We start from the raw sequence: 21061 nt of genomic DNA on the forward strand, positions 1-21061 counted from the left end.
AGCTTTGGCAGTTTGTATCTTTCAAAGAATTAGTCTACTTCATTTATGTTGTTTAATTTATTGATGTAAAATTGTTCACAATATTCCTTTATCATTTTTATGTCTTTAGAATTTGTTGTGATGTCACCTTCTCATTCTTGGGATTGGTGATTTTTGTCTTCTCTCTTTTTTTCTTGATCACTTTGGACAGAGATTTCAATTTTATGTTTCTTTTCAAACAAACAGTGTTTGATTTCATTGATTTTAAGCTACCGTTTTTCTACATTCTATCTATTGATTTATCCTCTGATCTTTATTATTTCCTTTCCTCTGCTTACTTTGAATTTCATTCGATCCTTTTCTGGTTTCTGGTTAAGGTGGAAGCTGAGATCACTGATTTGAAAACTTTCTTCTTTTCAGATACAGGCATTTAGTGCTAAAAATTCCCTTCTAAGTAAAGCTTTAGCTGTATTCCCAAAAACTTTGATATGCTTTTCTTTCATTTTCCTTCAGTTTAAACATTTTCTAATCTTTTTGGGTTTTCCCCCCTTTGTCCAGTGAGTTATATGGAAGTACGTGGTCCCCCCAAATTTGGTGGATCTTCCAGATATCTTTTTATTGTTGATATCTAATTCAGTTGAGGTTGTCTGAAAAAGTTTATTTCACCTTTGTTTTTGAAAGATATTTTCAATGGTATAGAATTCTAGGTTGGCAGTTTTTTAAAAGTACTTTAAAGAATTTTCTCCACTTTTTTCTGGTTTATACTGTTTCTAGTGAGAAACCTGTTCTCATATTTAATCTTTTGTCTTTTGTACATAATATGTCTTTTTTCTCTAGTTACTTTTAAGTAAGATTTTCTCTTTTAATACTAGTTTTAAAAAATTTGATTATGATGTGCGTTGGTATAGTTTTCTTTGTGTTTCTAGTGCTTGAGGTTGATTGAACATCCTGGATCTGTAGTCATCCTGTCCTGCTTGGGGAATCTGACACTCCATGTCACGCCACTGCCACCACCCCCCAAGGATGCCTACTATCAAATTTATTGATTTTTGCCTATAAGATCAGTGAAAAATGTTATCTCAGGGTAATTTTAATTTGTATTTCTCAAGGGAGTCCAGGTATTTAATTGTTCAAAAGTTACTCGTATCTTCTTTTCTGCGAACTGTCTGATGATATCCTTTGTTCAATTTTTGTGTTGGTGTATTGATCATTTTTATATTGATTTATCTGTATCTTTTACCTTTTCCACAATAAGCATGTATTTTTTGGGCAATAAGATACGACATACAGTTATTTTTAATTAAAAAATGTCTTAAAATATCCATGGTTTCCTGGTATCAGAAAAATACTCACAACCCATGCAAGCTAGTATTATATCATCGCTTCTGAGGGGCTTATTTTCATTTCTTTTTGTGGTGAAACCTACCTACCTAACAGGGAGGTATGTGAGCTTGAAAATGTGAGAGTCCCTCTGGGCTGCCTATTTTCTGACAAGGAACCCTGTAAATATCACAAACTCTCATATCTGTAAAGAGATTTATAGCTCTTGGTCATGACTTCACTGGATCTTCCAATGGCTCTGGAGAAGCTGATAGGATCACTGACAGTGAATCCCATTTTATAGATTTTGAACCTGAGGCTTGCAAAGAGGAAGTGATTGTATCATATGGAAGGTTAGACTTAGAAGTTATCTTAAAGATGATTTCATTCTATGTACTCAGCATCCCACAATTAGTAACAAAGGCAAAACTCTGGCTTGGACCTGGGAGCTCATTCTAATGACAGCAATCAAAGTGAGGATCCCTATCACTCTAAGTAGTCAAGAAAAGCCTTTCTCCTTTAGGAGACTGCAGACCAGGCCCTTGGAAGGCCATGACTGGGCCATCATAGTGGGGGTGCTAGAGCCTAAGGTCTATCTATGCTCACCTTTGGCAGCAGTCAGCATGGTGGAGGCCAGTTCACATTGCTGTGATTCCAAGTGTCCAAGCGTGAACCAGCGAGGATAACGGCTGGGCACCACAGACACCATATGGTGAGGGTGAGAAGTGTCGCCTGTAGAAGTTGAGTTTTCTAGAACAGGTAACCTAGAAGACCCAGGGAGAGTCATCAGCCACCATCCAAACCCTTGACATTCTGAGCCACCTTAGAGAAGTCTGTTCTTTGCTGGGGAGGAACTGGGCAGGAAAGGGTTAACTAAAAGCTTCAAAGGTTGTTTATCTGTTTGTTTTTTTAATGTAGGCTCCATGCCCAGGATGGAGCCCTGTGCAGGGCTTGAACTCATGACCATGAGATCAAGATCTGAGGGATCAAGAGTTGGACACCTAACTGACTGAGCCACCCAGGCACCCTGAGACTTAAAGGTTTTAAAACCTAGAATACTATACTGTACATGAGGTGAGTGCCTGGGCACTTGTAGAACTCAAGCTGAATACTTCTTACTGCAAACAGATTTGAAAGGCAGTTCAAAAGCCCTAAAATTACTTTTTAAAGTATAAGAAACATATGCCAAGGAATCCTCAGCAGTCCTTTTCTGGCTGAAGTGAAGAGTTCTCTCATCCTTCTGATCTAACTAAAATTCTTCTTCTGTATGGTCTGCTGCATCCTAGAGGTCTACCTGCCTGATCCAAGGATCCTACTCTAGTTTGAAAATGAGATGCCTATACCTCATTGTTCTCAAGTCCTGGTATAGAAAGACTTAATTTTATTTCTTCCAGATGCATCTGGTGACCTATGCCTGGGAACCATGACTCATTTGAGCTACAGAAGGTCTCAAACCCATTCTCAGGCTGCCTAATGGGCCCAGAACAAAGATACTCAGGTCTTGCATGCTCCATATCTATTAAAAACTTAGGGGCTTCCTCAGGTGCTCCACCAAGAGTACAACCAGGGAGCCAAGTGGGTCACCAGCAAGGCATTCCAGATAGGAATTCTAGATAATATGAATATGCTTGAGCTATTTTGGGGTAGGCTTGGTCCAATATTCTCAGGTCTAATAGAACAGACAAAGAGGGAAAGAGAAGAAAGTAAGATAAAGAAAAAGCAGTGGAGACTTCTCCTTTGATGGAGGCAACTGGGCTGGGAAAGGGCTACCCACCTCATGGCACGTAAGGCTAATTTATAGGACAGGTCTGGATCATGAGGCAGCAGAGCTGAGAACAAATACTTGGCAAAGGTATGCATGGGAACACTCTCTCGGTGAATGACTTCTCCTAGACCACTGAAGGGGCCTCCTGCAGGAAAGAAGATAGGGCAGCCAGTTATTTATCTACATGCTTCTATTTGTCAACCTGGACTTCAGCTGTAGGATCCTGCACATGTTTGCTAGCCATGGGAACTTGATGTACACTTTAATGTAAAAATGATTTTATGCAGCATTCTGTTAGAGAGAAGAACCCAGAGTTACAGGCCTAAGGCACCGTGACAGAAGCCCTTCTCTACTTACCTTCCAGTAGCAAGACACACTGTTTCTGCAGTGTTTGCACTAGTTCTTCATCCAGCTGCAGCTCCTGAAGTCGACTCAGGAGTTGCTCCTCATTACGGCACACCTTGTCCTGTGCGTAGAGGCCTTCAGGCATCACCCTCTGTTGACCCATCCCCATCAGAGCAACTTCCAGAGCCAATGACAAGTAGGACTCATGGCTGTTTGGGCAGCCTGTAGCCACAGGTACATGCTGGTACACAGGGGGTCTGCTTTCATTCATATCTGAGGGCAACAGGGGACCAGATTCTTTAGGTCAGCTCTGTGGATTCTACTCCTCCCTCCCTCCCACTTTGGAATACAGTTATGTCAGCAGATACCAGAGGCAAGCTAAGTCAGAACCCCAGAGCAGTAAGGAAACTATACTGAAAAAAGATTACGCAGGGCCGCAAAGATTCCCAACTCCTTCCCAATATGTGAACTGGCCAGACCAGTTGGGAAAGTAGATCTTATATTAATCTTTCGCTAACACATTACGTAATACCATGATTACCTGGTTTTGTGTCTGTCTCTTTCACTAGAGTGTGAGCACCTTAAGGGGAAGAGACTTTATCTTATTGCCCTATGCATCTCCAGGGCCTGGTATCTGAAAGGAGCTAAGTCTGTATCATTGGTGAATAAATTCCAAGTGCAATCTCATGAGGGTTTTCAAGATATAAGTGTCACTGTGCAGATGAAACAGACCAAAGACGATTTCTTTTCAGGGGATTAGAGGGAAGATAAGGGCAGTTCTAGCTTGGATTGGGGCCACCCATTGTACCTCTACCCAGAGAAATCCAAAGCCATCCAGTTAGACTATTACTTTTGTAACACTTGCAACTTCTTTGTTATTTTTACCTTATATACTCCACCTCTGGGTTCCAAGTTTCAGAAAAAGAGCACAGGTTTAAAGTCTTACAGGGGTGTACAGTCTTGGTTTCCTTTCTTTCCCCTTTACTCATCTGCTTAAATATTTATGGAAAACTATTAAATGAGAGGTATTGCACTAAGTGCTGGGATCACAAAGATAAATAAGTCATAACTTCCGCTTTCAAGGAACTGAAGTCTAGTGAGATAATCACTTGCAAACAAATTGTAATGCAGTGGGCTAAATACTATAATAGATGTATATATATAATATAATGATGGCATAAAATTCCGTCTCTAGTCCTTGCTGCATTAAGACTACTAAGTTTCTTCCCTTCTAGTTCTCATTGGTAAAACTGGAATATAATCATCATGAGGAAGAAAGTTCAAAGGAAACCTGAGAGTATTATGCAATTGGAAGGGTTACACACATTCTTCTTGTTGGAAGTTCTTTTCCACTTCAAGACTGCTCTGAGATTTGTCCTCTGCCTCCTGAAATCTCTGTTGCTCTTCTTATTCCCTTTGGATTACACTCTTTAGGCATTCATGGTATGGAAGTGAGAAAAGCAAAGGAAGGCTGGTAAGGTAAAATGGGAGAATAGGACAGGGCCAGTCCACAGGGTGGGAAAGGAAAGTGGGAAAGAGATGAAGCCCAAGGAAACCTCTCAGGGCAGGTCCCAATTTGGATAAGAGGAAAAAGGCTGCAGGAAATGTAGAACAGAGTCTGGCAGGGAAGGGAGGGCTACCAAAGACAGTTCTATCTCTCCTTAGGCTGAGCCCTATACCTGACACTTCCAGATAGCCATCATCGTTCAGACGACAGGCCTCAGTCAAAGTGAGAAACAGGCAGCCAATGGGATCCAGGGGGTGGCCCACCCAGCCTTCCAGGTTTGTGATGGTTGTGTTTCCTCTCTGTAACAGTTCTGGAAACAAACAGATCCAAATTTTAGAAAGTGATAGAGACACATTGCTTTGTCCCTGTCTGGGTCTCCTCATTAGTCTATTTCAGGCATTGGCCCTGCAACTTAAAAAATCTTCCCTCATTGTCTTGCCTTGGATTCAGAGGACTGGTCACAAGTTTATCAGCCATAAGGTCTTGAGGTCTGCATTTAGGCTTCTTCCTCACAGCATACATATGTAAATATAGTTTTACAGTTTAAAGAGGGTCTTCTTATATCAGATCTTAATGGGCCTTCCAACTGCCTGTGAGGGAGGCGGCCCAGCATTATTATTCCCATTATGCAGATTAAAAAACCCCTGAATTCAAAGAGGTAAAGTGAGACATTCCACACAGCAGGTAGAAAGCCCTGAAATTCCCTAGCCCCTGCTACTCCATGAAGCTTAATGAAAATTAAATAGTAGCCTTATAGCCCCTAAAGATCCTCATCAGCCCCAGCCTAAGGAGTTAAGATGGCTCCTTATCACTATACCTTTCTTCTGATGCTTGTAGATTTCCAGCTGCCGTTGCTGCTGCAACCTCAGAGTATTGATAATGGCCACCGTGAGTCTGAGGGCCTCTTTTGGATAACCATGAGAGCGCAGAGCATCGACCCGAGCACAGGCTGTAGGCACATGCTCTACCAGATAAGAAGAAAATATTTTGGTTGGGTTAGATTTTCCAATCAGGAAAATTCATGCTTGACAAAGGGAGTTTGTGTTTTGCTCAGTTCCTAAAATTCAACTGACATCTACTGTGTACCAAGACTTATGTTTTATCTTTTAAGGATATACGGTTGAATAAGTCACAGGCACTACCTTCAAAGAGCCACCATACAGCCTCTGTAGAATGGTATGGTGTAGAAAGGAACACACAACTAGGATAATAAAATGTAGTACCTCTTTGTGAACTTGTGCTATGGGAACCTAGTGGAGGTAGCAACTAACTGCCTAAAGAAAAAGGCCTCATTCATTTATTAATCCTACATTTCCTGAGAACCTATTATATGCCAGCTTGTTTGCCAGGCAAAGGAAATACAAAGGTGAATAAGAAATGGTCACTTCCCTCAAAGACCTCACAAATGATACATAAATAGATCATAAATACATAAATAGATCATTATAAAACAGTTAAAAGTATGACATGACAAATATCTACAGACAAAAATTATACTTGAGCTGTACTTTGTAGAACTAGCAAGATTTTAAATAGGTAGAAAAACAGGGAAAGGCATTCCTAGCAAAAAGGACATACAAGCAAAAGCATATAAATAAAAACATAAAGTGTTCTATAAAGCATTTTCTGAGTATAACAAATAGATCTGTGCAGAGTTAAATTATGTGACCAGAGACTGCCTGGAAATGTAGAGTCCAGGATGCCATACTAAGGAGACTGGATTTAACTTGAGGATAATGGAGGACCATCTTATAAATGGGCAAGTGATTATAATGAGATTAATGGCTCATTTTGTGATTTTTAAAAAAATTTAAATAGGCTCCATGCCCAGCTTAATGTGGGGCTCAAACTCATGACCCTGAGATCAAGACCTGAGCTAAGATCAAGAGTTGGACACTTAACCAACTGAGCCACCCAGGTGCCCCCATTTTCTGATTTATTTTAAAGATAACATTAAAAGTCAGAAATAATTGCAGAAAATTTGAAAATACAGATAAGCAAAATATAAAATAAAAATCAGAGATAACCATTATTTCCAGTTTTGTGTGTATGTATGCATAAGTATGTTTATGTATATATATTGTGATTGTGTGTATATATATACATGGGATGATATGATTATTATTTTTTAAAGATTTATTTTTTTTACAGAGAGAGAACATGAGGGGCGAGCAGAAGGAGAGGCAGAGAGAGAGAGAGAGAGAGAGAGAGAGAGGGAGAGAATCAGACTCCCCTCTGAGCATGGAGCCCAACACAGGGCTCCATCTTATGACCTTGAGATCATGACCTGAGCCAAAATCGAGAGTCAGACGCTTAACCAACTGAGCCACCCAGGTGCCACCATGGGATGATATTATAATTATTGTTTGTAACTGGGTTTTTCCTCTGAGTAACATAATAAAATTTTTCTGTATCATTAAATATACTTCTATAACATTAAAAATGATGATATATCATTCTTCTGAACATATGTATATTATCCATTGAGTCAACCAATCCCCTATTGTTGGACATTTAGATTATTTCCAGTTTTTCTCATCTGTACATTATTTATATCGTAAGCCCCCTAGCTTTACACATATTCTCAGTTAATTATAGCTCAGGATAAATTCCTAGATGTAGAATTCCTGGATCAATGGGTATGAATGTATTTTTAACAGTTTTTGATAAGTATTATTGAAATACCCTTCAGATAGGCTAGAAGTATTTACATTACTAACAGTAGTAAATGAGAATAACTATCTCCATGTAACCTTTCCCATACCATAATCTAATTATCTTCACATTAAAAATCTCTGACCATTTGACAATCAAAAAATGGTGATTCAGTGTTGTTTTGATTTTCACCTTTGTTTGCTGACAAGTTGTATATATTTTCACACACTTGTTAGACTTATATTGTCTATTGTTGGATCACAGAAGAGGAAAGATGACCAAAGGAGACTTCAGGTAGTGGCCCAGAGTGAGTTTGGCCAAGGCTTTTAAAAGAGAGAGAGAGGGCCATATGCATATTCTGCAAGATCTTTTTTTTTTTTTTTTAAGATTTTATTTATTTATTTGACAGAGAGAGAGAGCATGCAAGAGCACAAGAAGGGAGAGCAGGAGAGGGAGAAGCAGTCTCCCCACTGAGCAGGGAGCCTGATGTGGGGCTCGATCCCAGGACCCTGGGATCATGACTTGAGCCGAAGGCAGACACTTAACCAACTGAGCTACCCAGGTGCCCCTGCATATTCATCAAGATCTTGAGAAAGACAAAGAAATGGGGTGAAGAATGGAGGTAGGGAATTGCAAGAAGATATAAAAATGTTTGTCATTGTTGTAAGACTCAGAAAATAAGTATTTTTTAAAAGTGTGTTTTAGAATGGGCATCCTGTGATAAAGTCAAGAAGAGATTGAAAGCCAACCAGTGGAAGGTTTAAACCCACAATGGAACAGCTCTGTTCCTTTATGATGAAGGAAGGAAGGGAAGCTGGAGAGGAGGAAAGAAAGACAGCTTGGTGACAAATGCAGATGGTGTCCTAGCTACTAGCACAGGGTAATTTAAGTTTCAAAGTTAGTGCCTTTTTAGCAAAATATATTAATTTCAGAGTAGATTATACTGTTGCCTAGCAACTGTTGACTAAGAGCCTATGAAGTGATGTTTAACGGTTTTATTAGTACTTTTTGAGAATTATTAACTCCTTTCCCCTCCTAAAACTCAGGAAACAATACAAATTCCTCTGTTTGAGGTCATTATACCTCAGCTAAGTACACATGCAAATGGCTGAGGCTTCATATAACTACCCTGAGTCTCTAGTTAAGGCCCCAAAAGATCTGTCCAAATTGTAGTTGTGTTGCCAGCACCTATGCAGTTCTGGCCTGGCATAAGGTAAGACTGGGCTCTGAAATTCTTAGAGTAGAGGAGAGGTACACTTACCAAGCCACAGTGGCTGGCCTTGGGAATTGAACAGTAGTCTCTCACTCTCCTGCTGGCAGGCAGGAGCGGTATATATATCGCTGCTTATTATTCGCTGTAAGTGGCTGTCCTGCCAATGTAATTCACGGCCCTCGATGGCTCTAGTGAACACTGTTCGTCTTGGTCTGGATAAGGAGTCTGGGGAAAGAAAGACATGCAGCAGTTCAATGACAGGTAATCTGAAGCTCTAACTCTTATGTCTTTGTCAGAGTGGGAGGATGAGAGGAACAGTATGTGCTTAGTGACAGCAGCCCCTCTGCCATCTGTCTGGGTGCTTGTTGTGCTGCCTCTTTATTGGATAGCCCTTAATGTGTCCGTGCCCTCTGGGGCAAGAACCTTTCTACAGAGACCTATGGCTGCCTTTCTACTTCTACAGAGGACCAATTTCTCCTAGGACTGAGAGCCACATGAAAGAGAAGAGGGACAGTGGTGCTCAGCTGCTCGATTATGAGGATACCAACTGCTTCTACAGAAGTCAGAGAAAGAGAGAGGCAGATAGGTAATTTCCCTGGCCAATCCATAACCTGTCTCATTTACAGCATGCCCCTTATCAGACTAAGGACTTCATGTAATTGATATTAAAAGCTGAAAAAGAGCAGAAGCCCTGTGTATTCTGGTCCCTTTATCACACTGATATCTATAGGCTTACAGTCTTATTCTCTAATATGAAAAACTGCTGCTGACAAAAGATTAATTAAATTAACATGGACTCTTACTATGCCATCTCTCTTCAGGAAAAGGTCTGCAAGGAAACCAAAACAGTTTAGACAAAGTAGGCTCAATTCTTAAGGGTGGTGTGGAGGAAGATCAAATGAAAGATACATTATTATAAACTGTAGAGACAGAAGGATTCATGGAAATTACATTTAAGGAAATTGAAAAAAAAAAAAAACCCAAAGGATTATTTAATTGACTCTGCCAGGTTAAGGGCAATTGGAACTATTTTGGGATCAAGGACTAAAGTACTATACAAATGTTTGCAGATTAAGGGCAATTGGAACTATTTTGGGATCAAGGAATAAAGTACTATACAGATGTTTGTAGAGATGTCCAAATGAGATGTACATCCACTGAGCCTGTGCAAAAAAAAAATGGGAGGGAAAGCCAGAAGATTCAGAATGAATATGAAAGAAATGAACATATTCATTCATTGAGCAAAAATCCTTAGAATATGTTAATCTTTTCAGAATTTGATATATTCCATAGAGTATGGGCTTACAGGATTAAATTAGAATAGCATGACAGTATCTACTGAAATGTTTTCTCTCTCATGTTGTCCCTCAGAAGAAGCACAATGTACCCTCCTACTGGCTGTAGTCTAAACCCCTCTCTTGCTGAACTGAGACTCTATCTTGGGTCTGCTCAGCCCACAGTGGGGATTAGGCTCCCAATATTCATCAAGTCTGCAAATAATGAGTGCCTACACATGGCAGGTACTTGTTCTAGGTGCTGAGGATATATAAAGTCCCTGCCTTCATGGAACTTTACATTTAAATGGGCAGAGATAGTTGAATAAATATATAGTATACCAGATATATCAGATGGTTATGAGTGCTATAGAAAAGACTAAAGCAAAATTAGGGAGAAAGGCAACCTGGTGTTGGGTGGGAGTTACTGTTTTATATAGAATGGTGTCTAATAAGGTAACATTTGAAGAGAGACTTCAAGCCTTAGAGATAACTAAGGGAAAAGAGCATTCCAGGCAAAAGGAATAGCAAATGCTAAAATCCTGAGGTGGGTACATATTTGGAGTGTTTGAGGGTAGTGAGGAGGCCAGTGTACTTAGAATGGAATGAGCAAGCAGAAAAATCATAGGAGATGAGGTCAGAGAGATACTAGGAAGCCAGATCATTGAGTACCTCACAGGTCATGAGTGAAAGATGAGAAGCCACTGGAGGGCTTTGAGCTGTTGAAGTATATGATGTGACCTGCTTTTTAAAAGGATAACTGGCAGCAGTATTGAGAACAGACCATGAGGTGGAAGGGCAGAGCAGGAGGGGCAGTTAGGAGGTCACTGCAATAATTTGTGGAAAATGATGGCAAGTTGGCCAGAGTAATAAGCAGTAGAGGTAGTAAGAATATATGGATTCTGATGGACAGAAGACATGAAGAGACACTTTTCCAAAGAAGACATCCAGATGGCTAAAAGACACCTGCAAAAATGCTCAACATCACTCATCATCAGGGAACTACAAATCAAAACCACAGTGAGATACCATCTCACACTTGTCAAAATGGCTAAAAGTAATAACATAAGAAACAACAGATGTTGGCAAGGATCAGAGGAAGGGGAATCCTCTTGCACTGTTGGTGGGAATGCAAACTGCTGTGGCCACTCTGGAGAACAGTTTGGAGGTTCCTCAAAAAGTTAAAAATAGAACTACCCTATGACCCAGCAATTGCACTAGTAGGTATTTTCTCAAAGGTACACAAATACAGATACGAAGGGCACATGCACCCCGATGTTTATATATAGTAGCACTATCCACAACAGCCAAACTGTGGGGAGAGCCCAAATGTCCATCAACTGAGGAATGGGTAAAGAAGATGCACGCTCTCTATATATACAATGCAATATTACTCAGCCATCAAAAAGAGTGAAATCTTGCCACTGGCAATGATGTGGATGGACCTAGAGGGTATTATGCTAAGTGAAATAAGTCAGTCAGAGAAAAACAAATACCATATGATTTTACTCATATGTGGAATTTAAGAAACAAAACAGATGAACATATGGGAGGCAGGGGAAAAAAGTAAAAAGAGAGAGGGAAACAAACTAAAAGAGACTCTTACAGACAGAGAACAAACTGAGGGGTGATGGAGGGATGGGGTGGAGGATGGGCTAGAAGGGTGATGGGTATTAAGGAGGGCACTTGTTGGGATGAGCACTGGGTGTTGTATGTAAGTGATAAAATCACTGAATTCTACTCCTTTTTTTAAAAAAAATATTTTATTTATTTATTTGACAAAGAGAGAGACAGCCAGTGAGAGAGGGAACACAAGCAGGGGGAGTGGGAGAGGAAGAAGCAGGCTCCCAGCAGAGCAGGGAGCCCGATGCGGGGCTTGATCTCAGGACCCTGGGATCACGCCCTGAGCCGAAGGCAGATGCTTAATGACTGAGCCACCCGGGCACCCCTGAATTCTACTCATGAAACCAATATTGTACGGTATGTTAGCTAAGTAGAATTTATATAAAAATTAGAAAAAAAAGAAAAAATATATGAATTCTGGATGCATTCTGAAGGTAAAGCCAATAGGATTTGCTCATGGTTTAGATCTTAAGTGAGAGAGAAAAAGAATCAAGAATGACTCCATGGTTTTTAAAACAAACTTGCCATACATGGAGATAGGGAAGACTACAGGAGGAGCAGGTTTAGGTGGGGCTTGATAGATAAGAAATCTAAGTGGAGATATTGAAAAGGCAGTTGAGCATACAAGTCTGGAGTTGGAAGTTAAAATCTGGTCAAGGTGATATAAATTTGGGAATAGTTAGTATACAGATGATTATCAAATCAATGCAATTACCAAGGGAGTATGTATACAGAGGGAAGTGGTCTGATGACTGAGCCCTAGGCACTCTTAACATTTTAGGTTAGGAAGTAGGGAGGAGACAGTAAAGGAGGCTGAGAAGGAGGAACCAATGAAGTAAGAGCAGAACCAATAGTGTCTTGGAAATAACATGAAAAAGTGTTTCAAGGAGAAAGTAAATAATTGTAACAAATACTACTGATAGGTCAACTAAGATTATGACTGACAGGGGCGCCTGGGTGGCTCAGTCATTAAGCGTCTGCCTTCGGCTCAGAGCGTGATTCCAGGATGCTGGGATCCAGCCCCGCATCCGGCTCCCTGCTCCGCTGGGAGCCTGCTTCTTCCTCTCCCACTCCCCCTGCTTGTGTTCCCTCTCTTGCTGGCTGTCTCTCTCTGTCAAATAAATAAATAAAATCTTTAAAAAAAAAAGATTATGACTGAAAATCGGTCACTAGATTTGGCCATGTTTAGCATCAGTGACCCATACAAGAGCAGTTTCAATAGTGGAGGGATGAAAGTTGACCAGAGTGAGTTCAACAGAGAATATGAGCTGAAGTAGAGATGATAAATATGTAATATACTTTTAAATTACTTTTCTTAATCCACACTTACTTCTATTACCTCAGGAAACAGGGTGGTAGCCAGAGAGGCATATGGGAACAACATGAGTGTGTCTGTTTTGTTTTGTGTTGAGAGAGAAAGCAATGTACTTGTATACTCAGGAATAACTCACGAAAATTTGTGAAGCAGGAGAGAGAGAAGATAATTCCTGGAGTGATGTCCTGGATAAAAGAAAAGGAATAAGATCTTGAGAACAGGTAGTGGGCTTGGGCTTAGAAGCAAAAATAAAAACAGGGGAAGAGGAATACTGGATGGGCACAGAGGCAGATGTAGTGAGTGTCTTGGAAATTCTCTTGTGATGGCTTCTATATTCTCAGTGAATAGGAAGCAAGGTTATCAGCTGGAAGTGAGGAAGGGGAGGAAATAGAAGTTTTCAGGAAGACATAAGAAATAGTAATTTAGAAGAGTGAAAGAAGGCATTTAAGGATTAGGGAAATGTGGTGGATGTCTGGACAATACTATGGACCCATTTGAAATCAGTGGTCATAAAGTAAGACCAGTTACCATGCTTGTGTTTCTTTTCACCATGTTCAGCTGTGTGGGCATGAACACTGAGGAATTAGAGAGCGAGACTGAACTACTAAGGTTAGTGTTTTGCTATCTGCATGAAGTAAAGGGAAAGAGGAGGTTGAGTGTGTATGCGAGGGAGTGATTATAATGACTCACCAAGGAATCTAATGAAGATGAGGAAAACAGGCTACCAGGAGCATGAAAAATTGGTAGGATCCAAAGTCCCAGTAGGTCAAACAATTATTGGAATCAGGATACTAAAGAAAATAAGTTAGCAAGACCGATGATGGTATTTAGAGCTGCCTGAAACTGAGATTAGGAAGAAGGTATAGTTATTGGCAATGACAAGGTTTAGGGTATGATCTTGGGATTGTATGGCTCAATTACGTGGGAAGATGAGACTATTAAAGAGAGGAAGTCAAAGAACTGAGAGGCTAGGATGTCGGAAGGATCATCTGTGTGGCTTCTGAAATTGTCAAGAATTATGATAGAAGCAGTGACAGAAAGCAGTGTTACTGAGCCAACAGCCAAAAATCTTCAAGGAATGAGGGGCACTGACCCAGAGGTCTACAAATGACCAAAACCAGAAGGGTAGCAGACAGTATTTTAGGAAGGAAGAAAGGACAATGATATAGAAAAGGCAATGAAGAACAAGTGGGATGCCTATTACTCCATTAGGTATAGAGATGTGGGAGCTGAATCAGCCACAACTTGAGAAGACTGCAGGAGAAGCAACATCCTCAAATGAGAACCAGTAACAACAAGTAACCACCATGATAAGGAAGAAACTGCCAGACTGGAGACACGTCTTTATATGCACTTGACTCTCTACATCAATCCAAAACCAGTACTAAAGGGATGGTGTGTTGTGGAGGTTAGATGGGTGCCAGTAACGGGCAGCTTAAAGAAGTGGCAAAACTGTAGCCTTTTCAAACTCCTGTTACCTTAGTTGCTTTAAATATACTGATAATCAGTTATGGTACAGTAGAAGAAGACCTGGCCAAAACAATAATTTAAATGATTTTCTCCTTGAGCTTAAAAATACCTGATTTATCACTTAAAATAGAAGGGACCACCTGTAAAATCAATGTCTGAAAAAAAATCTCCTACCAATACAGGTTCCCAATGGGATAAAGAGCAGTCAGTTGCCAACAGCAAACAGCTTGAGTTAGATGAATTAAAACTGACGTGAATGCTGATGCTCCGTGATATCTGCAGGCCAAGGGCTCACAAGGCAGAGGGTACAGTATCACTGTACTAGATTTGTCTTAAAATGGGACAAGAGTCCTAGCCGTAATTTGGGAAGTTAATCCAAAATATATAAAATATATATAATCCAAAGTATATAAATATATAAAATCCAAAGTATAAAAAATTTGAGGAAAACAGAGAAAAGTAAGAAAAGCAATTATCAAGGCATTTTTAAAAGCTGTTTTTAAAAACAAATAAGTAAATAAAGAAAGAAATAAATGCTGTTTTTTGCAGGCCTTCCATCCTTCCCTTGAGGTAGGCCTTGTAAGCTAAAACCAACCCCAACTGAGGCAAAGATCCATTAGTCATGAAGAACTTGAAAGGTAAAGAGGATTCATGCAGAAGGCTCCAGGAATTTATGGTGGGCACTGTAAGGACACACTAGATATGGAAAAAGACACAGAATCCCCAGTGTCAAAGATAAAAAGCTTACCCTTATTTAAGGCATGGCAATTCAAGATAAACAAAAGGACAGGCTTTTATAATTGAGGATGACAATACTGATAGCCAACTGTCTGGCCACCTTTGTTCTAGAGCTTCACCCTTCCACCTTTTGGAGTTCCAGGCACAAAGACCCTAGAAGGCTATATGGCTCACCTGGGCTGTGACTGGCATTCTGGGGAAGTGCATTGGTGATGTTGGGCAGCTCATGCCCATAGTTCCCATCCTCCAGGGGACAGACATCCAGGTCACTCCACTTCTGCAGCTGCTGTAGCCAACAGGACTTTTCCTCCAGTTTGCAATGCGGATTTAAAATGATGCACACCCATAAGGCCCCTGGAAATAAAGCAATCAACATTCTTGATATCTTTCCTCTGATGTATGTGTCAGCTTTGATTTTTCGGGCTACTCTTTTCTTTCATTTTTGGTTGGTAGGAAAAGTTCCCAAAACATCAGCTTTTCTCAATATAAAATATCAAATCTGCTAAAGTTTTCAGAAATGGCTTATTTTTCCTCCCCAAAACTTCCTTAATGCAGTGATTATCTGGATATCTGGATGTGTGCCTGTAATGATGAATGAAACAGATTTGGGCTTGAATTCTGAGCTCAGATTTGTAGTCGAACATATTATTCATTGAGAGCTTTCTATGTTGAAGGCCTATTCTCCTACTGGAGAATAAGACATTGTTCCAACCCTTGAGGAGCTGTCTAATGGGGGAGATAGATACATAAACATAATGTCCTTCGAATAAGATGAGTGTTATTTTTTTTAAAGATTTTATTTATTACTTATTTGACATAGAATGAGAAAGAGAGAGTGAGAGAACACAAGTAGGGGAAGTGGCAGAGGGAGAGGGAGAAGGAGACTCCTGGCTGAGCAGGGAGTCCAATGTGGGGCTCGATCCCAGGACCCTGGGACAGTGACCTGAGCCACAGGCAGACACTTAACCGACTGAGCCACCCAGGTGCCCCAAGATGAATGTTAAGATAAAGATATGTTCATGGTGGGGCACCTGGGTGGCACAGTCAGTTAAGTATCTGCGTTTGGCTCAGGTCATGATCCCGGGGTCCCAGGATTGAATCCCGTGTTGGGCTCCCTGCTCAGTGGGGAGTCTGCTCCTCCCTCCACCTCTCCCCCCTGGCTTGTGCTCTCTCTCTCTCACTCTCTCTCTAAAATAAATAAATAAAATATTAAAAAACAAGATACGTTCAGGGTACAATAGCAGCATATAGGAAGGGCACTTAGCAGAAGGACAGGGGTCAGAAGGGAGGTGCTCAGAAAAGGTATCAATTTTTGATTAGTTGACCTTGGAGTTTTTGAACTTTAAATCCCACAACTGTAAAACTGACAGCATAAAAACGACTACTTTGTAGGGATATTGTGAGAATGAAATGAAATAACATTTGTAAAAGGCTCAGCATATTACTTGGCACATAACAGAATTTTAGTATTTCCTTTTTCCAAGAAAAATAGTTTATTTCAGCCTGGATTTTGATGCTGCTGATCAACCATGATGCCTTAAAACTATCACATTCTTGGATCTTCTCTGTCAATGTAGCAGAGTATCACATATTCCATATAACCAATGGCTGTTTCTCTTACCATCTCACCCTTTTTTTAAAGCAAAGCTGCCTCTTTTCAAGGTTGGCTATGTAGCTGAGCTAGGTATATTCTCAACCTCAAATCAGCAAGAAGCCTGGCTGCAGAGTATCTTAAATTAAAAATCCTTTGGGATGATGCTACATCTTTGGACAGAGGTACTTAGAAACACGATTTCAAGGCCCCTTAAACTCAAATAGGAATGTCTTAAAGGCCATTTTTTAGCCTCAATTTCAGATACTGCCTGAAGACGGTGAAAATTCATTCCTATTGGCTCAGTTTTAAAAATCTACCATGAAATATAAACTATAAAACTATGTAATAAAATAGCATTATATTATGATGACTCTCAGGAGAATTATAGTTAGGATTCACCCAAGTAATAATTAAAATAAAGAATGGCAAATGTTATCATAGACATACATAAAATCCTATGAGACTATACATAATGGAGCAATGAATTCTGCATGTGGGGTCAGGAGAAGTTATAGAAAGGAAACATTTGAATTTGAAGAATAAACATGAGTTAATTCTGGTTAAAGGTAGCTAATCACTACTTCCTTCTGAAACCTCACTAAAATGAAAATAAAAGGATAAAAAAAGGCATAAACTCACACAGACACAGAGAATAGGAGAGATAAAAGAGAACAGCCACAAAATTTTAGAATCTGGAAAGCGTGTGGATGAGTGATAGCTGACTTAGCAGAACAAAGCTGAAACCTCTACCAGCAGTTAGGAAAGCCCAGAAGCAAAACTGATTCATGCTGCAGAACCCTGCTGAAGGTGGGGCTGAAATTAGTAAAACTCGTTAGAAGTTTGTCAAAGGTCTCAGGCTTGCAGAGTTCCCCCTCTATTCAGGGTAGCTGAGTGCCTGCTCCTTCCCTCTACTGGAAGAAGACCAGAGCTTTACTCACTGGGAAGGTTGATTCAGACAGGCTCTGGATTGGAAATATTATGCACAGCCAACAGTGGGGTATCCATACTAATAAAAACTGAGAGATTAGGGAAGATATGCATATTGAACAAATGGATACACCCTAACCCAACCCTCTTTCCCCACTTGGTTCTAAGAAGACTGTGACAGATTTATAACTCAGAGACAAGAGACTGGAGGATTCATCTCTGGAAATCAGCCCAAGGGGGAAAAACATGGCAGATAACGTAGTTGTGGCTCTCCACTGAAAAAGCCCAGCCAGATCCTCAGTTAAACTGACTAATTAACAAGGACACACACACACACACACACACACACACACACACACACACACAGAGCTTCCTTTTAGCTCTTAAGTGTTACTCTGAAATAGGAATGGACAACTAAGAAACACTAGATATACGAGGAAAGCATCTTACATAAAGGACAGAGAACAAAGAAAACAGAAAGAAAAATTTGGAGGAAATACAAAAAAAGGCAGAGATGACAGAAAAAGAAAAAAAACCTTTGCAATTGATATTCTCAAAGCGAGAAGATACTGCATCTACGAAAATAGTGCAGGATGAAACAACAAAAATGGGCTCTTGGAAATTAAAAATATGATGATAAAAATTGATTAAAAATTAATCCGATGATTGATGGGGCACCTGGGTAGCTCAGTTGGTTAAGTGTCTGCCTTCAGCTCAGCCTGTGATCCCAGGGTCCTGGGATCTAGCCCTGCATCAGGCTCTCTGATCAGTGGGGAGTCTGCTTCTCCCTCTCCCACTGTCCCTTCCCCCTGCCATGTTCTCTTTATCCCTCTCACTGTGTCTTAAATAAATAAATAAAATCTTTTTAAAAATTAATAAAGATGGTTGAAAGATAAAACTGAAGAAACCTGGAAGACGAAAGACAAAAACACAGGAAAACAATGAGAGAAAAAAATAATAAAATTAGAGAATCAACCTCCATTTAGTATGTTCAGTCACATGAAATAATCTAGGAATTTTACTATCTTCTTGGAGACATCCCTTTGAAGCCCTCTATTTTCTTATCCCTGATCTAGACTGTTTGTCCTCTAAGTCTGTTGCATAGAAACCTAGAAGCTAATATCCAAATAACAGAAGTGGTTCCAGACAAAAAGAAAATAAAGGTGAGGAAATGAAAAAAAAAAGTTCAAGAAAATATCTCAAATTAAAAGATGTAAGTTTCCCATTTGAGAAGGCCTACTGAGTGTTAAGCAAATTAGATTTTTTAAGTTTATTTATGTATTTATTTATTTTTAGTAATCTATACACCTAATGTGAGGTGCAAACATACAACCCTGAGACTAAAAGTCACACGCTCTACTGACTGAGCCAGCCAGGTACCCAAGCAGATTAGATTTTTAAAATTAATTTCTTTCCTTTTTTCTTTCTTTTCTTTCTTTTTTGTTTCAGGAGTAGAAATTTATATATTCATCACTTACAAAGAACATCCAGTGCTCATTACAACATGTGCCCTCCTTAATGCCCATCATCCATTTAGCCCATCCCCTCCACCCATCTCCCCTCCAGTAACCCTCAGTTTGTTTTCTATAGTTAAGAGCCTCTTATGGTTTACCTCCATCTCAGTTTTTATCTTATTTTTCTCTCCCTTCCCCTGTGTTCATCTGTTTTGTTTCTTAAATTCCACATATGAGTAAAATCATAAGGTATTTGTCTTTCTCTGACTGACTTATTTCACTTAGCATGACACACTCTAGCTCCATTCATGTCGTTGCAAATGGCAAGATTTCATTCTTTTTGATGGCTGAGTATTATTCCATTGTATATATTATATACCACATCTTCTTTATCCATTTATCTGCTGATGGACATCTGGGTTCTTTCCAGATACTGCTGCTATAAACACTGGGGTACATGTGCCCCTTCAAATCCGTAGGTTTGTATCCTTTGGATAAATACTTAGTTTTGCAATTGCTGGTCCTAGTGTAGTTCTATCTTTAACTTTTTGAGGCACCTCCATACTATTTTCCAGAGTGGCTGTATCAGCTTGCATTCCCACCAACAGTCCCCTTTCTCTGCATCCTCACCAATATCTCTTGTTTCCTGTGATGTTAATTTTAGCCATTCTGACTGGTGTGAGGTGATATCTCATTGTAGTGTTGATTTGTATTTCCCTGATGATGAGTGATGTTGAGCATCTTTTCATGTGTCTGTTAGCCATTTGTATGTCTTCTTTGGAGAAATGTCTGTTCATGTCTTCTGCCCATTTCTTAACTGAATTATTTATTTTTTAGGTCTTGAGTTTTTGATAAGTTCTTTATAGATTTTGGATACCAGCCTTTTATCTGTCATTTGCGAATATCTTTTCCTATTCTGTCACTTGCTTTTTAGTTTTGTTGATTACTTGCTTCACTGTGCAGAAGCTTTTTAACTTGATGAAGTCCCAATAGCTCATTTTTGCTTTTGTTTCCCTTGCCTCTGGAGATGTGTCTAGTAAGAAGCTGCTGTAGTCGAGGTCAAAGAGGCTGCTGCCTGTGTTCTCCTCTAGGATTTTGATGGTTTCCTGTCTCACATTTAGGTCTTTCATCCATTTTGAACTTATTTTTGTGTATGGAGTAAGAAGATGGATCAGTTTCATTCTTCTGCATGTTGCTATCCAGCTTTCCCAACACCATTTGTTTAAGAGACTGTCTTTTTTTTCCATTGGATATTCTTTCCTGCTTTGTCAAGAATCAGTTGACCATAGAGTTGAGGATCCATTTCTGAGTTCTCTTGTTCTGTTCCATTGATCTATGTGTCTGTTTTTGTGCCAGCAGCCTACTGTCTTGATGATTACAGCTTTGTAATACAGCTTGAAGTCTGGAATTCTGATGCCTCTGGCTTTGGTTCTCTTTTTCAACACTACTTTGGCTATTTGGGTCATTTCTGGTTCCATACAAATTTTAGAATTATTTGCTTTAGCTCTGTGAAAAATGCTGCTGGTATTTTCATAGCGATTGCATTGAATATGTTGATTGCTTTGGACAGTATAGACATTTTAACAATGTTTGTTATTACAATCCATGAGCATGGAATGTTTTTCCATTTCTTTGTGTCTTCTCCAACTGCTTTCATAAGTGTTCTATAGTTTTCAGAGTATAGATCTTTTACCTCTTTGATTAGGTTTACTCCTGGGTATCTTATGGGTTTTGGTGCAACTGTAAATGGGATCGATTCCTTCATTTCTCCTTCTGCTGCTTTATTATGTGTGTACAGAAACGCAACAGGTTTCTTTTTTTCTTTTTCTTTTTTTAGTTGGAGAATTCAACACTTTTTTTTCTTTTTTCATTGTTCTTTTCT

General features: G+C 39.7%; 1 protein-coding gene across 1 annotated transcript in view; it reads right to left on the reverse strand.

Annotated features, from left to right (window-relative positions):
• ZSWIM5 (zinc finger SWIM-type containing 5) overlaps positions 1 to 21061 on the reverse strand; it is a 198221-nt gene that overhangs the window by 22491 nt on the left and 154669 nt on the right. Inside the window, exons 5-11 of the mRNA XM_045799696.2 lie at positions 15379 to 15558; positions 8833 to 9009; positions 5734 to 5880; positions 5089 to 5226; positions 3422 to 3682; positions 3074 to 3209; positions 1906 to 2063 (exon numbers count right to left, since the gene is read on the reverse strand). Coding sequence (XP_045655652.2) covers positions 1906 to 2063; positions 3074 to 3209; positions 3422 to 3682; positions 5089 to 5226; positions 5734 to 5880; positions 8833 to 9009; positions 15379 to 15558 — 1197 coding nt within the window. The remainder of the gene's footprint in view (positions 1 to 1905; positions 2064 to 3073; positions 3210 to 3421; positions 3683 to 5088; positions 5227 to 5733; positions 5881 to 8832; positions 9010 to 15378; positions 15559 to 21061) is intronic.

The sequence above is a fragment of the Ursus americanus genome, chromosome 12, assembly GCF_024610735.1.
Source record: "Ursus americanus isolate L20-20 chromosome 12, mUrsAme1.1.p, whole genome shotgun sequence".
In the NCBI taxonomy this organism is placed as follows: Eukaryota; Metazoa; Chordata; class Mammalia; order Carnivora; family Ursidae; genus Ursus; species Ursus americanus.